Genomic DNA, 12,143 nt, shown 5'->3' with positions numbered 1-12,143 from the left:
CAACTATTCCTGAGACTTTCCAACTTAAATAGGGCTGGTAGTACTGTTTCGTAGAGATTTAGATTGCTGCACCAAGGGGTGGCGTGCGGGGCGTCCAGTCTGTGAGGAGGATCCACTGGGGCGTCTCACGTTGAATGTTGTGCTGAATCGGAGACCGGCACCCGCACCGCCCTGTGAACCTTATTCATCAAACCGCATCTGTTCACATCTCCATCTCACCCACATCCGCTTCTATAACTCTGCTAGTCCAGGACAGACGCCGGAAGATTAAATACCTCGACAAGTTCTTCCACGTCGCTGGCCGCACCACGTCCGATCGCACAGGCGCCACTGTACTTAGCGGAGACGTCAGACGCCACACCTCCACCAGCACAGGGCATCCGACTCCGAAACAGAGGAAGACGTCACTCCTACGAATCCAAGGCAACTCCACTGTCTACTTCCTCTCCATCCATAAAGGCACAGCGTGCACCTTTCCGGTTTCCATCGATCACCATGATCGACACCCAGCGACGACGGATCTTGCGTGCGCTGAATCGGAGATGGTTATACGGGCGGGCTGTGAGTTGACCTTCCATCGAAAGCCGTCGAGCGTCGACCCTCGATATCCAACGTTTCTAACATCGCGATTGTCCAGCCTCTCCTTCATACGCTGGTCTTTCTGTTTGAATTGGCCATGGCGTCGATATTGATCCGGAAGTTTAACTCATACTATGCCGCGCGGCCAGGTACGTCCTCCATATCGTGACCGCTCTGTCGACTGCCATGACTAATCTCCACCACCTAGTCCTTACCACGATGGTCACGAACGCCGTACGTCTACCCTAACCTCTCACCCATCCCCTACTTACCCCCCCTAGATCCTCGGCGGCGTCGCCGACACCGTTGCCCAATCCCTCACTGCCGTCCGCGAGCGCGCCGTTCGCAAGCCCGGCGGCGTGCAAAGCAGCGACGTGTTCGCGATCGAGATCCACGAGCTGGACAAGAAGAGCATGGACGAGGAGCTGCTGATCCCGGACAGTCCGCGGCTGCCGCCGCCGTTCGACTTCGAGCGGCTGACGCGGTTCATGGCGTACGGTTTCCTGATGGCGCCGGTGCAGCATCGGTGGTTCGCGTTTTTGTCCAGGACGTTTCCGTTGACGAAGGCGAGTGGGACGGTGCCGGCATTGAAGCGGGTGGCGTTTGATCAGTTGATATTTGCGCCGGCGGGTACGTGTTCTCAGTATAAAATTATTGGGTATGGTAGCTAACGATTTATAGGGTTGGGCATCTTCTTCACCTACATGACGGTAGCCGAGGGTGGTGGGAAAAAAGCCGTGTTGAAGAAGTTCCGGGACGTCTACATGCCCGCGTTGAAAGCGAACTACATGGTTTGGCCGGCGGTGCAGATCCTCAATTTCCGGATCATACCGCTTCAGTTTCAGATTGTATGTTTGCATCCCCAGCCTGGAATATAATCGTGAGCTAATGAACGCTCGCAGCCTTTTGTATCAACCATCGGCATTGCGTGGACCGCCTACCTTTCCCTGACGAACGCATCGGAGGACGACCGGATGTAAAGTGGCCTGGGGGCGGTTCGTCTCATTTCTTTGAGAACAAATTGGGTGGAGTTTATGGTTCAGGCGCAGGTTCACGAGCATTTGCGGAGTTCTGGGAGGTTATTCTTCATCTACTATCCGGAGTCCACTGTATGCACTACACACTCCTTGCCTACAGAAACACATGGAAATTTGGTAGATACCCGTAAATCGACATGATACCAGAGTATCCCCTCAGATTGTTCATCTCGTTCGACATCACCGGCAGCGAGGGCGGCGACTGTGATTCTGCGCTGCGACCTATGCTCGGATGCGGAGAAGGAAGCACATTTAAGATCCAGGTTTCGGAATGATTTCGATGAATTCCCCGGCTCCATCGCAATCGGGGAATCACGGGCACTCGACAATCTGGGGGATGTCGGCTGGGGGTTTAAAAGGCGGGTGGTCCAAAGCCGATGGCTCGACCCTGATGACTTCAATTCGTCACCCCACCATCCAATCCCCCACCATTGGCAAAACAGGACGGAATACACAACAACAATATCAGATCAGATATCTTGGAAAAAACAAAATCCCACACCTGACGTTATCCCATCCGATAATCAGAACATCTCATAGCTTTTTCGTTTTGGTAACTCTTCCATTTCCTTCGTGATCAATTGACGCTGGAAAAGACCACGACACCTAATCCGAAGTTTCGTCTAGTAAACATGTCGCTCTCCAACAAGCTCTCCATTGAGGACGTCGACCTCAAAGGCAAACGCTGCCTGATCCGAGTAAGTGCTCCCCTGGAAATATACCGCGTCCTTTGACTAATTCCCATGAAACAGGTCGACTTCAACGTCCCCCTCGACGCCGAGAAGAACATCACCAACAACCAACGTATCGCCGGCGCCCTCCCCACCATCAAATATGCCCTCGGCCAAGGCGCCAAAGCCGTCGTGCTGATGTCCCACCTCGGCCGTCCCAACGGCCAGGTGAACGAGAAGTACTCCCTCAAGCCCGTCGTCCCGGAGCTAGAGAAGCTGCTGGGCAAGAAGGTCCTCTTCACCGAGGACTGCGTCGGCAAGGCGGTCGAGGACACGGTCAATGGCGCAGAGAGCGGCGCGGTCATCCTGTTAGAGAACTTGCGGTTCCATGCGGAGGAGGAGGGGAGCAGCAAGGATGCGCAGGGAAATAAGGTGAAGGCGGATAAGGAGAAGGTCGCGGAATTCCGGAAGGGGTTGACCGCGTTGGGTGATGTGTTTATCAGTACGAGAGCGCCCTTTCTTTTTTCTTGCCCCCTCACCCAGCACGAGCACCAGCACTGATTCGACGCAGACGACGCCTTCGGCACCGCCCACCGCGGCCATTCTTCCATGGTCGGCGTTGACCTCCCCCAACGCGCCTCCGGCTACCTCATGAAGAAAGAACTCGACTACTTCGCCAAGGCGCTCGAAAACCCCTCGCGGCCCTTCCTCGCCATCCTCGGCGGCGCCAAGGTGTCCGACAAGATCCAGCTGATCGACAATCTCCTCACCAAGGTCAACAGCCTCATCATCTGCGGTGGCATGGCCTTCACCTTCAAGAAGACCCTCGAGAACGTGAAGATCGGCAACTCGCTGTTCGATGAGGACGGCAGCAAGACCGTCGCCAGCCTCGTCGAGAAGGCCAAGAAACACAACGTCAAGCTCGTCCTTCCCGTCGACTACGTCACCGCCGACAAGTTTGCCGCCGACGCCCAGGTCGGCTACGCCACTGACGAATCCGGCATCCCCGACGGCTGGATGGGTCTCGACTGCGGCAAGAAGAGCATCGAGCTCTTCAAATCCACCATCGGCGAGGCCAGCACGATCCTCTGGAACGGCCCGCCCGGCGTGTTCGAGATCGACGCGTTCGCGACCGCCACCAAGGCAACCATGGACGCGGCGGTTGCCGGCGCGCAGAGCGGGAAGATCGTGATTATTGGTGGAGGGGACACGGCGACGGTGGCGGCCAAGTATGGCACCGAGGAGAAGCTGAGCCATGTGAGCACGGGAGGTGGGGCGAGTTTGGAGTTGTTGGAGGGGAAGGAGCTTCCGGGAGTGACAGCGCTCTCGGAGAAGAGTAAGTTGTAGAGATATTCGGTGGGGAGAGATATGGCGTGGTGAGCAATGAGAGACGGGTGTGGGACAAGAGGAAATGGAGCTGTCATATAGAACTTCCAGTTGACACTGAAAATTGATATTGGTAGAACGATGCCATATTACCGTGCATAACTCCGGACGGCGGAAGCTGGCGCGACGTATCTATTATCGCCTGGCCCAATGTGCCTTCAATCTTTCCCCTCACTGATCCTCTTCCGAACTCTGATCCGTCCCGAAGTACCGCCAAGGCATATCGTGAATTCGTTCCCTCTATCGTCGCTCGCTCGCTGGATATCCCGATCTATTCCACATCCTATCACCACGAGCATCGCAACGCAACTGCAGATTCCTCTCCGTCCCTTCATATCCCTCTCATCGCTTAGTCGGTTCCACTTTCTTAAGCTCCTCCCTAAATCCAAAGTTAGCACTATAATCTCTTCCACCCAAACAGGAAGCCTCGCCAACCACATACTTCAACTGCGCCGCGAAATCATCCGTCGCCCCATCGTCATCCCAGCTCTCCTCCCACAGATGTTGCTGATTCTCGCCGGGGAGCTCGGTGTCTTCTTCCGTCCAGTCTATAGTTCCCCGAAACAAGCACAAGTTAGCCATCCGAGTCTTTCATTGGCTTCTTCATGTGTGGATCGATATCACATACCTTCGACGGGGAAATCTTCAAACTCGTCGTCTTCCTCCAGTGAGGCGGCACCGGGCTTCGGGTCTTTGGTGGGGGCTTCGGTGGGCTTTTCGGATGGGGGAGCCATGGTGATAAGGTGGGGTGGTATTGGGAAGAAGAGTAGTAGGTTGTAGGGTTTCTAGAACGTATCGAAATGGAGTGGGAGGATGTTTGGTAGTCGTACTGATGTCTATTCAGAGCACCACTGGAGGTGGATGGATGTATCGATGGATACCAGGATCGAACGAATCACGTGATTTATGGATTGAAGAGGTCACATGATTCAAAAGATCCGAGGCTTCACCGATTGGCTGGAGCGGAAACGGGAGATCGCAGGTCCGCGCGGGGCAAAAGTCTGGTTCATCAGGGTGCAGGCATTCAGGCATTCAGGCACCATATCCCTGTTCCGGCCAGGCCAGGCGCCCCTTGTCGCCCCCCTCCGCTATCACAGGCAAGGAATTAGGTTCATTTACGGAGACCTACAGACCGGAGTGTCAGACAGTTATGGCACCGAGATCTCTAGCTCGATGTCCGAGTCCCTCTTAAACGTCGTCCACAGTCCCTCGTCATGCCGAGAGAGCCATTGGATTTCCAATTCTGAGTTTTCCTGTTTCCTCTTGCGTTTTTAGATCGGTATTGTTCAACTGTGCTACTCTCGTTCTCTGGATGTCCCCCGTGGCTCATTTTTGGTCTCCTTGCCGTATCTCGTACCGCTCCGCTTTTCAGTATCCCCAGGGTCCCGTGCGATCACGTTCATGATGAAGAGCTGGTGGAGAGGCTCGAAGAGCGCGGACGCCGCGTCCCCGGACTTGGGCGTCGACGAGCAGATGTTTCTGTGTAGGAATCCCTCGTGATCGCCCCGTTTCCCGGCTTCTACTGACTGAATGACCGCAGTGGAGGACTCACTCAAGGGTATGCTCTCCGTCCGATCACATGCGTCGTCAGTGCCGGGACCAGAATGCTCATCTGCGTATTAGGTGTCCTGAAAATCATGGACGATGATGTGGAAGGAGCTGAGGAAGCCCTTTCGAAGCATAAGTCGCCGTATCATTCTGTAAGGCAGCCTGAGTGGATCCCCACCGCTGCAGTTGATACAAGAGGGATCTCATCTAACTTCCTGATAGCTAGGGTTAGGCACCACGGTCTTCCTTCGGGCGACCTTAGGCTTTGAGAAGGAGTATATGAAGCTAGGTGGGTGGGATCCAACCCAACCGCCCTCTTAGTCCTAACACCTCCCTATCCAGCCGCAGACCGCCTTGCAGAAGCTGCGACAAGCGCTGGAGAGTTCCAACGGAAAGCTCAGCGAGACCTGAATCCCAACCCGTCGAATATCTATCCTCCGGGGTCCGAGTTCGGATATGCCATGGCCTTGTCGGAGATCATGGCGGCGGTTATCGCCACACTCAATGAGAGTTTGACGGAGGCGATTCGCGGATTTTACAAGATGCGGAAAGCGTATATGACCCTCAACACCATTGTGGAGGCAGAAAGGGTGTATTTTGAGAAGCATGGCTATAATGTCATTAACGAGACTCCCTCTCTTCGAGCGCTCTCAAGATCTGCGACCATTGAGCATGAACCCGAGCCGGACCAATCCATACCGGTCAGTAAAGCATCGTCTCCGATCGATTCGAGCGACCAGACGGAAGAGGACGAATTCTTCGATGCGGAGGAAGCTACTCGAGAGGCAGCGGTCCCAACAAAGGAAGTAGAGAAGCTGAAAATCTCCGAAAACGGCTCAGCGGCGAAGCCACCGGCAACTAACCCAGTGAGGACAGTCTCCTTTACCAACGGGAGCATCAAGGAGCCAAATGGCAGCACTACCGGACCTGTTCGATCTCAATCTGTCGTTTCTAACCCGTACCAAGAGGGCCCGGACCCCGAGGCCATCACCGGTAACCCCACTGACGTCTTCGTCCATTCCGGTATCAACCTTGCCTTCGGCCTGCTGCTCCTCCTGATCTCCCTGGTCCCACCGGCGTTCAGCATGCTCCTCAAGATCGCCGGCATCAAGGGCGACCGGGAGCGCGCCATCTCCATGTTATGGCAGGCCTCCAAGTTCGATAACATCAACGGCGCCTTTGCCGGGCTGGTGTTGCTGGGCTACTACAATGTCATGGTCGGCTTCTGCGATATCCTGCCGAGGGTGGGCAGTGGGAGTCACCCGAAGGAACGATGCAGGAACCTCCTTCAGGATTGTAGGAAACGTTATCCGAAGAGCCAGCTTTGGGTGCTCGAGGAGGCGCGGATGATGTCCGCCGAGAAAAATCTGGAGGAGGCGGTGCAGTTTTTGCGAGACAGCCCGAAATCTCCGCTGAAACAGGTCGAGGCGTTTCAATGGTTCGAAATCAGCTTGAACTGCATGTACGGGCATGACTATGAGGGAACTTCGGAAGGGTTCCAAAAGGTAAGTCGCTCGCCGTGAGCTATTTCCACATGCTAACAGATGGAGTGCGTTCTATTGAACAACTGGTCCCCTTCCCTTTACTATTACATCGCTGCCTGCGCCCACATCGAACTCTACCGCATCCACAAAGAAAAAGATGCAGATCTATCCACAACCCACGCCACCCAAGCCGAATCCCTCCTCTCCAAAATCCCCAAAAACGCCTCCGCCCGCAAACTCCTCTCCCGCCCCCTCCCCTTCGACATCTTCGTCGCCCGCAAGCTCACCAAATGGCAATCCCGCGCCACCGCCCTCTCCGTCCCCCTCGTCGCCGCTGCCGGCGTCTCCCCCTTCGAGGAGATGATTTACTTCTGGAACGGTTACCGCCGCATGCGCCCCGAGCACCTGGCTACGTCGCTCGAGCGGCTGGCGTGGAGCGAGGCCGGCGCCGGCGCCGTGCCCTGGGATGAGGAGGAGGTGGATGAGAAGGGGGTGATGGCGGTACTCAAAAGCGCGACGTTGCGGAGTTTGGGGCGGACGGAGGAGGCGGAGGTGGGGCTGAGGGAGAACGTGTTGGGAGAGCCGTGGTCGGCATTTAAGGGGGGGAACAAGGATAATTGGTCGCTGCCGTTGGCGCATTATGAGATGGCGATTATCCGGTGGGAGGAGTGGGGGGATATGGAGGTAGAGGGGGAGGCGGCGCGGAGGGGGAAGTTGGCGGAGTGTAAGGAGTGGTTGGAGAAGGTGGCGAATTGGGAGGCGTATGATCTTGATGCGAGGTAAGTGATTGGCTCGACTTCTGGTGGTGCGGAATGTGGCTGACCGATGTAGGATGGGATTACGGATTACGACCGCGAGGGACACGATCAAGAAGGCGGAGGTGAAGCTAGTGGCATGACGGGTTATGGTTGTCGATATACGAGTAGAGCAATTTGAGCGACATGCTTGGATAACTCGTTAGATTCGTAGGATTTAGGACCGACGTAGCGTCCATAAGGCAACAAATGTAACAGCGGTAGTCAAGCTTGAGCTACCTTACATTTACCGCAATGACGGAGTCAATCGTGCAGATACCATCCTAGATTCTATATATCTCGGACTGAATATCTCGTAGACGTACCAATGGTCCCATCATGTACCAAGAGCAGCTTCAGGGGTGTGATGGCCCCTCATCGGTTTATGACCAGTATCCAGCGACAACAGTAATGTACCTCATCCTGACCACCTTCAATCCCTGTGTATCGTACAAGTCGACGGCCAGTCCATACACCGTTTCGAACCCAACCACGATGCATGTCCGCCCACCATCAGCAAGACCCTTCCTGTTATCATACAACCCTCCACCCGTCCTCTCAATCACCCTGCTCACATCAACTACTTCTTCAGATGCCGATCCAGACCAAACGGATCCGTCGGCGGCGTCCACTTCTCCGACCCGGTCACAAACTTCTTCGCCAGCGCCCGCAGGTCCGCCGCCCCCGCCGGTTTCTCCATCGCCCCGATCGGCATCCGCGAGTCTCGTTCCTTGATCTTCGTCTTGTTCGCCGCGTCGAACGTGTCCTTATCCCACCTATGGAACGATTCACGTCAGTTTATTTCCCTCCAATCGTATCCAATCCGGAAAATGATCTCCAAACCCGCAGTGTCGGCTCCAAGAATGGTAAGAGAAAAGGAATACATACTCCACGAAATCCTCCGGGTCCGGCGGCCAATAAAACGGCTCATCCATCTCGATCGTCATAAACTTCTTGCTCTGCGGCCGGAACCAGCGGCGCGCCGCCGGGTACTTCTCACGCGGTTTGTCCATGCGCACGCGCTGCAGCTGGACGTACACGCGCACGCGCACCGCGTGCACCCCGTACACGTTCCAGAGGTAGTCGCGCAGGTCTAGCTTGTTCCAGGTGAGGGGGACGAGGAACTTGGCGAACGAGGGGGGGTGTTGGGGGGTTTTGAGGAGGGCGATGCGGATGTTGGGGCTAGAAGAGGTTAGTGATGTGGATGCAGAATATTTGGGAGGGGGACACGGACAGGTAGACTTCTTTCTGGCCCATGAAGAAGGGCGCTTCGGGGATACCGATGGATTCGAGCTTCGCACGGAGTCGCTCCGCGTCAGCGTCGGCTTTGGCTTGTTCTCTGGCGGCGCGGAGGGCTTCTTGCTCGGCCTGGTAGTTGGGATCGAGCTTTTCACGCATTCGAGCCTCTTTCGCTTCTCGTCTTGCGGCCTGCCTCGCGGCACGGGCAGCATCTTGTTCGGGCGTGAATTTTGAACCGATCTCGAGGGATTCGAGCTGTTCACGGATCCCCTCCTCTTCAGCTTCTCGTTTTGCTGGTCGGGCTTTAGGGTCGCTCTCAACCGTCGAGGCGGCCCGGATCGCGGGCGTTCGCCATATCCATTGGTTCTGGACGAATAATGTTTGGGGCCTCCGAAGAGCTTTGGAAAATAATGAGGCCATGATCGTGACGAGGCGGATGCAGGTACAATACCATGCAGCGAGATTCTCAGGGTTGGTCTTCACAAAACTTTGGATGGAGGTTGCGATGCGTTACGGTGGGCGATATTTGCCAAATGTGCTAATATTGGGCAGCTACGACGACGAGGAAGATCAACCATTGGACGAGGATAGAGGAATTCACAGAAATATGAAGTAATACATCGGATCAATTCATTTAACGGCTTTAATGGGTCTTATTGAAGTTCTCATGAAATTTCAATGCATGTCTACAATCATGACTAACCCTATTTCCCTCCCAGAAACCCGGCAGCCAGAGCCTCCAAGTCCTCCAAAGTCTCAGGGGCATTATCCATCTGCTTCCTCCGCTTCTTGCTAGGCTTACCACCCTCTTCCTCATCGCTGTCCTCGAACCACTTCTTCGGCCTCTTAGCTGGTTTCACAGGCGCCTCAACCTCCTCGTCCGATTCATCCGATCCCAGATCGACCGGAATATGTCGAGCATGCCGATCACCTAGCTGAACCCCGAACTCCTCCTCCTCGTTCGCTTCTTCTTCAAACTCCTCCCGCTCCCGCTCTCGCTGCTTCTCCCGCTTGTCCTTCCGCTTCTGCTTCGCCATCGCCTTGTCCTCCACATCCGCCAGCTGCACCCGCTGCCTCTCCGCGTCCAAGAAGGTCTTCCGCTGCTCCTCAGCCCCACCCTTCGCCTTGAACGTGTCGATGTCTTCCAGCTCATACACCTCATGCGGTTTGCCGTCGTCATCGAAGATGATCTTTTTGCCGTGGTCTTTGAAGTTCAGCAACTTTTTCTTCGATTTCAGCAGCTTCTCCCGTCGTTTGGAGTCGATGAGCAGCGGTTCTTTAGCGCCGGCAAGGGCCACCACTTTCTTCACGGGGAGCCCGGCTCCACCCGAAGCGGCGTCCTCTTCGTCTGATGACGACGCACCAATACCGTCCTCGTCGACAGCGATGCGTCGTTTCACAGTCATGAAGGAGTCGTCCTGGACGGCCTCCCCATTGAAGTCTTCCGCCAGCTTTGACTCGTCTACTTCTTCATCCGGCCGGATGAGCTTGGTATAGTGATCCGCCAGAATGTCTTGATTACGCCGCTCAAACATACGGTCGTACCTAGTCCGCACCTTTGCCTTTCCTTTGGCATCTTTAGCATCGTTCTCTTCTTCCTCGGTGTCGTCCTCGGAAGGAGACATGCCGCGTCTCGGGGCATTCTTGATAGATTTCATGTCGTCTCCTTCCATAAACTTCACTCGGGGGGCGCCGGGAAGACCGAGGCTGGCCGCGAATTCTTCCAGAGGTAGCTCTCCCAGTTTGAACACCTCTTTGTCTTTCTGGACGTAGATGGATCGGACGTAGGAGCTGAACGCCTTCTGTCCGAGGTATTTCAGTTGCGGATCTTTGAAACACAAGTTCTGCAACTGATCCTTGATGCTCTTCTGCTTCTTCTCCTTGATGTTGATCTTCTCAATCGGCACTTTCTTGTGCTCTAAACGCTTCACCATCCCTTCCTCTTCGGTGGGGTCGAGGAACAGAATGGCTCGACCATTTCGCTCGTATCTTGCGGTTCGCCCGACGCGATGAATGTAAGTGTCGGCGTCCTCGGGGCAATCGACCTGGACAACCCAGTCGACAGCAGGGAAGTCAATGCCTCGCGCAACCACATCGGTCGCAAACAGACAGCACGTCTTGTCTTTGGCAAATCTTGAGGTGATATCATGCCTTGCAAATTGCTTCTGTCGTCCATGGAGATGCAGCAGTGGGATGCCGGGTTGCATCTTGCGGAAGCTCTCATATACGAATCGAACCTGCTTCCCTGAAGACAGGAACACGATGATCTTTGACTTTTTCGCCGTCTGCAAGAAACTCCACAAGGTATCGAGTTTCTCCGGTAACGGTGCGACGACGTAATTCTGTTGAAGCGATTGCGGAGTTGCGGCCGTGGCTGCTTCGTGAACTGAAATGTATTCCGGGTCTTGGAGACTTAACCTTGCCAAATCGGATACTCGCTTGGTCTGGGTTGCGCTGAATAGCATTGTCTGCCTTTCTTTGGGCAGGTAGTCGATAATCGCATCCACATCTCTCTGGAAACCCATGTCGAGGATACGGTCCGCTTCGTCTAGAACCAGCATCCGAAGGTTATCCACGTTGAAATTGACCGTCTGGGATAAATGTTGAAGTATGCGACCAGGTGTGCAGACCACGATGTTCATCCGCACGAGCGCATCCTGCTCTTCTCTCAAGTGCTTCCCTCCGATGACGAGTCCAGCGGCGAAAAGATGTCCCTTTCGTCCAATCCGGTAGAGCACTTCGAATATTTGGATCGCCAATTCCCTCGTCGGCGAGATGATCATCGCGCCTAGGCCAGCATCTTTCCCTATGCATTGTGCGCGGTAGAGGTTCTCTAGCACCGGAATGACGAATGCTAGGGTCTTGCCGCTCCCGGTCTTCGCAGCTCCAAGTATGTCGGATCCCTTCAGCCCATATGGGATGGCCTTGGCCTGGATGTCGGTGAGCACTGAGTAGTGATTGGCTTTTATGCCTTCTTTGGTAATGTCGGAAATCGGAAGGTCAGCGAAATCTTTGAATGAATCCTCTTTGGGGTCCTGCGGAGAGTCAGATATCAGGCAATTGGAACAATCTTGGATGACTTACAAGCTCGTTAATGGCCTTCTCTAGCTTTTCAATCTGGGTATGGTCCGTTTTCCGCTTGCTTTGACCGAAACCTGCTCCCCGTTTCTTCTTCTGCTGGCTCTTCTCGACTCGATTCCCCATGGTGCCGGTGTTGAGGATTCCCTGATGAGTTGGACCTTTCCTACACGGAACTTGCTAAAACCCAATTCCGAGATCCTCGGTAGCCTTCTTCGTCAAGCGAATCTTTGTGGCAATAAAATCACGGGCAGATTTCAGTGGACATTCGCGGATATCAGATCTGCAGTGATGGTCAAGAAAATTTAGGTGGCGCAGACCATAGGT

At 54.8% G+C, this 12,143-nt stretch overlaps 6 protein-coding genes across 6 annotated transcripts; 3 read left to right on the top strand and 3 right to left on the bottom strand.

Moving 5' to 3' along the window:
- The first annotated feature begins 158 nt into the window (after positions 1–158).
- On the top strand, positions 159–1,616 carry P152DRAFT_430 (uncharacterized protein). The gene is made up of 6 exons (XM_033677379.1): positions 159–561; positions 638–728; positions 788–813; positions 861–1,209; positions 1,261–1,427; positions 1,482–1,616. The coding sequence occupies exons 1-6, from the start codon at positions 496–498 to the stop codon at positions 1,557–1,559; spliced, it is 777 nt and encodes a 258-aa protein (XP_033538421.1). The 5' UTR covers positions 159–495; the 3' UTR covers positions 1,560–1,616.
- Positions 1,617–2,032: 416 nt separating this feature from the next.
- P152DRAFT_453412 (phosphoglycerate kinase) lies at positions 2,033–3,705 on the top strand. Its single transcript, XM_033678363.1, has 4 exons — positions 2,033–2,169; positions 2,244–2,314; positions 2,369–2,789; positions 2,859–3,705. Exons 2-4 carry the CDS (start codon positions 2,249–2,251, stop codon positions 3,632–3,634), a joined length of 1,263 nt encoding a protein of 420 aa, XP_033538420.1. The 5' UTR covers positions 2,033–2,169; positions 2,244–2,248; the 3' UTR covers positions 3,635–3,705.
- A 24-nt stretch (positions 3,706–3,729) lies between these two features.
- On the bottom strand, positions 3,730–4,474 carry P152DRAFT_504298 (uncharacterized protein). The gene is made up of 3 exons (XM_033682359.1): positions 4,302–4,474; positions 4,116–4,221; positions 3,730–4,052 (listed from the first exon to the last, which is right to left on the bottom strand). Exons 1-3 carry the CDS (start codon positions 4,405–4,407, stop codon positions 4,016–4,018), a joined length of 249 nt encoding a protein of 82 aa, XP_033538419.1. The 5' UTR covers positions 4,408–4,474; the 3' UTR covers positions 3,730–4,015.
- A 319-nt stretch (positions 4,475–4,793) lies between these two features.
- On the top strand, positions 4,794–7,603 carry P152DRAFT_485973 (uncharacterized protein; the record flags this gene model as incomplete). The annotated part of the gene is made up of 5 exons (XM_033682081.1): positions 4,794–5,373; positions 5,444–5,510; positions 5,564–6,726; positions 6,772–7,484; positions 7,537–7,603. Exons 1-5 carry the CDS (start codon positions 5,278–5,280, stop codon positions 7,601–7,603), a joined length of 2,106 nt encoding a protein of 701 aa, XP_033538418.1. The 5' UTR covers positions 4,794–5,277.
- A 54-nt stretch (positions 7,604–7,657) lies between these two features.
- Positions 7,658–9,372, bottom strand: P152DRAFT_453407 (uncharacterized protein). The gene is made up of 3 exons (XM_033678362.1): positions 8,734–9,372; positions 8,388–8,681; positions 7,658–8,275 (listed from the first exon to the last, which is right to left on the bottom strand). Exons 1-3 carry the CDS (start codon positions 8,895–8,897, stop codon positions 8,080–8,082), a joined length of 654 nt encoding a protein of 217 aa, XP_033538417.1. The 5' UTR covers positions 8,898–9,372; the 3' UTR covers positions 7,658–8,079.
- Positions 9,360–12,090, bottom strand: P152DRAFT_426064 (P-loop containing nucleoside triphosphate hydrolase protein). Its single transcript, XM_033677252.1, has 2 exons — positions 11,823–12,090; positions 9,360–11,773 (listed from the first exon to the last, which is right to left on the bottom strand). Exons 1-2 carry the CDS (start codon positions 11,940–11,942, stop codon positions 9,443–9,445), a joined length of 2,451 nt encoding a protein of 816 aa, XP_033538416.1. The 5' UTR covers positions 11,943–12,090; the 3' UTR covers positions 9,360–9,442.
- Between the last annotated feature and the right edge of the window lie 53 nt (positions 12,091–12,143).

Source organism: Eremomyces bilateralis, assembly GCF_010015585.1.
Source record: "Eremomyces bilateralis CBS 781.70 unplaced genomic scaffold P152scaffold_1, whole genome shotgun sequence".
NCBI lineage: Eukaryota > Fungi > Ascomycota > Dothideomycetes > Eremomycetales > Eremomycetaceae > Eremomyces > Eremomyces bilateralis.
Note: the sequence above shows the minus strand (reverse complement) of the source record. Positions and strands in the feature narration are given on the sequence as shown.

What these genes read in the sequence shown, in the direction of transcription:
- P152DRAFT_430 (XM_033677379.1), top strand. Translation starts at nt 496, where the DNA reads ATGATCGACACCCAGCGACGACGGATCTTGCGTGCGCTGAATCGGAGA. An exon ending in GATGGTTATACGGGCGGGCT is followed by an intron (nt 562 to 637) that starts GTGAGTTGACCT and finishes GCGATTGTCCAG; the next exon opens with CCTCTCCTTCATACGCTGGT. An exon ending in TACCGCTTCAGTTTCAGATT is followed by an intron (nt 1,428 to 1,481) that starts GTATGTTTGCAT and finishes GAACGCTCGCAG; the next exon opens with CCTTTTGTATCAACCATCGG.
- P152DRAFT_426064 (XM_033677252.1), bottom strand. Translation starts at nt 11,942, where the DNA reads ATGGGGAATCGAGTCGAGAAGAGCCAGCAGAAGAAGAAACGGGGAGCA. An exon ending in AGAAGGCCATTAACGAGCTT is followed by an intron (nt 11,774 to 11,822) that starts GTAAGTCATCCA and finishes GACTCTCCGCAG; the next exon opens with GACCCCAAAGAGGATTCATT.
- P152DRAFT_453412 (XM_033678363.1), top strand. Translation starts at nt 2,249, where the DNA reads ATGTCGCTCTCCAACAAGCTCTCCATTGAGGACGTCGACCTCAAAGGC. An exon ending in GCAAACGCTGCCTGATCCGA is followed by an intron (nt 2,315 to 2,368) that starts GTAAGTGCTCCC and finishes CCCATGAAACAG; the next exon opens with GTCGACTTCAACGTCCCCCT. An exon ending in GTTGGGTGATGTGTTTATCA is followed by an intron (nt 2,790 to 2,858) that starts GTACGAGAGCGC and finishes GATTCGACGCAG; the next exon opens with ACGACGCCTTCGGCACCGCC.
- P152DRAFT_453407 (XM_033678362.1), bottom strand. Translation starts at nt 8,897, where the DNA reads ATGCGTGAAAAGCTCGATCCCAACTACCAGGCCGAGCAAGAAGCCCTC. An exon ending in GGCCAGAAAGAAGTCTACCT is followed by an intron (nt 8,682 to 8,733) that starts GTCCGTGTCCCC and finishes AACCTCTTCTAG; the next exon opens with CCCCAACATCCGCATCGCCC. An exon ending in GACCCGGAGGATTTCGTGGA is followed by an intron (nt 8,276 to 8,387) that starts GTATGTATTCCT and finishes ATCGTTCCATAG; the next exon opens with GTGGGATAAGGACACGTTCG.
- P152DRAFT_504298 (XM_033682359.1), bottom strand. Translation starts at nt 4,407, where the DNA reads ATGGCTCCCCCATCCGAAAAGCCCACCGAAGCCCCCACCAAAGACCCG. An exon ending in TGAAGATTTCCCCGTCGAAG is followed by an intron (nt 4,222 to 4,301) that starts GTATGTGATATC and finishes GGGGAACTATAG; the next exon opens with ACTGGACGGAAGAAGACACC. An exon ending in GATTTCGCGGCGCAGTTGAA is followed by an intron (nt 4,053 to 4,115) that starts GTATGTGGTTGG and finishes CTTTGGATTTAG; the next exon opens with GGAGGAGCTTAAGAAAGTGG.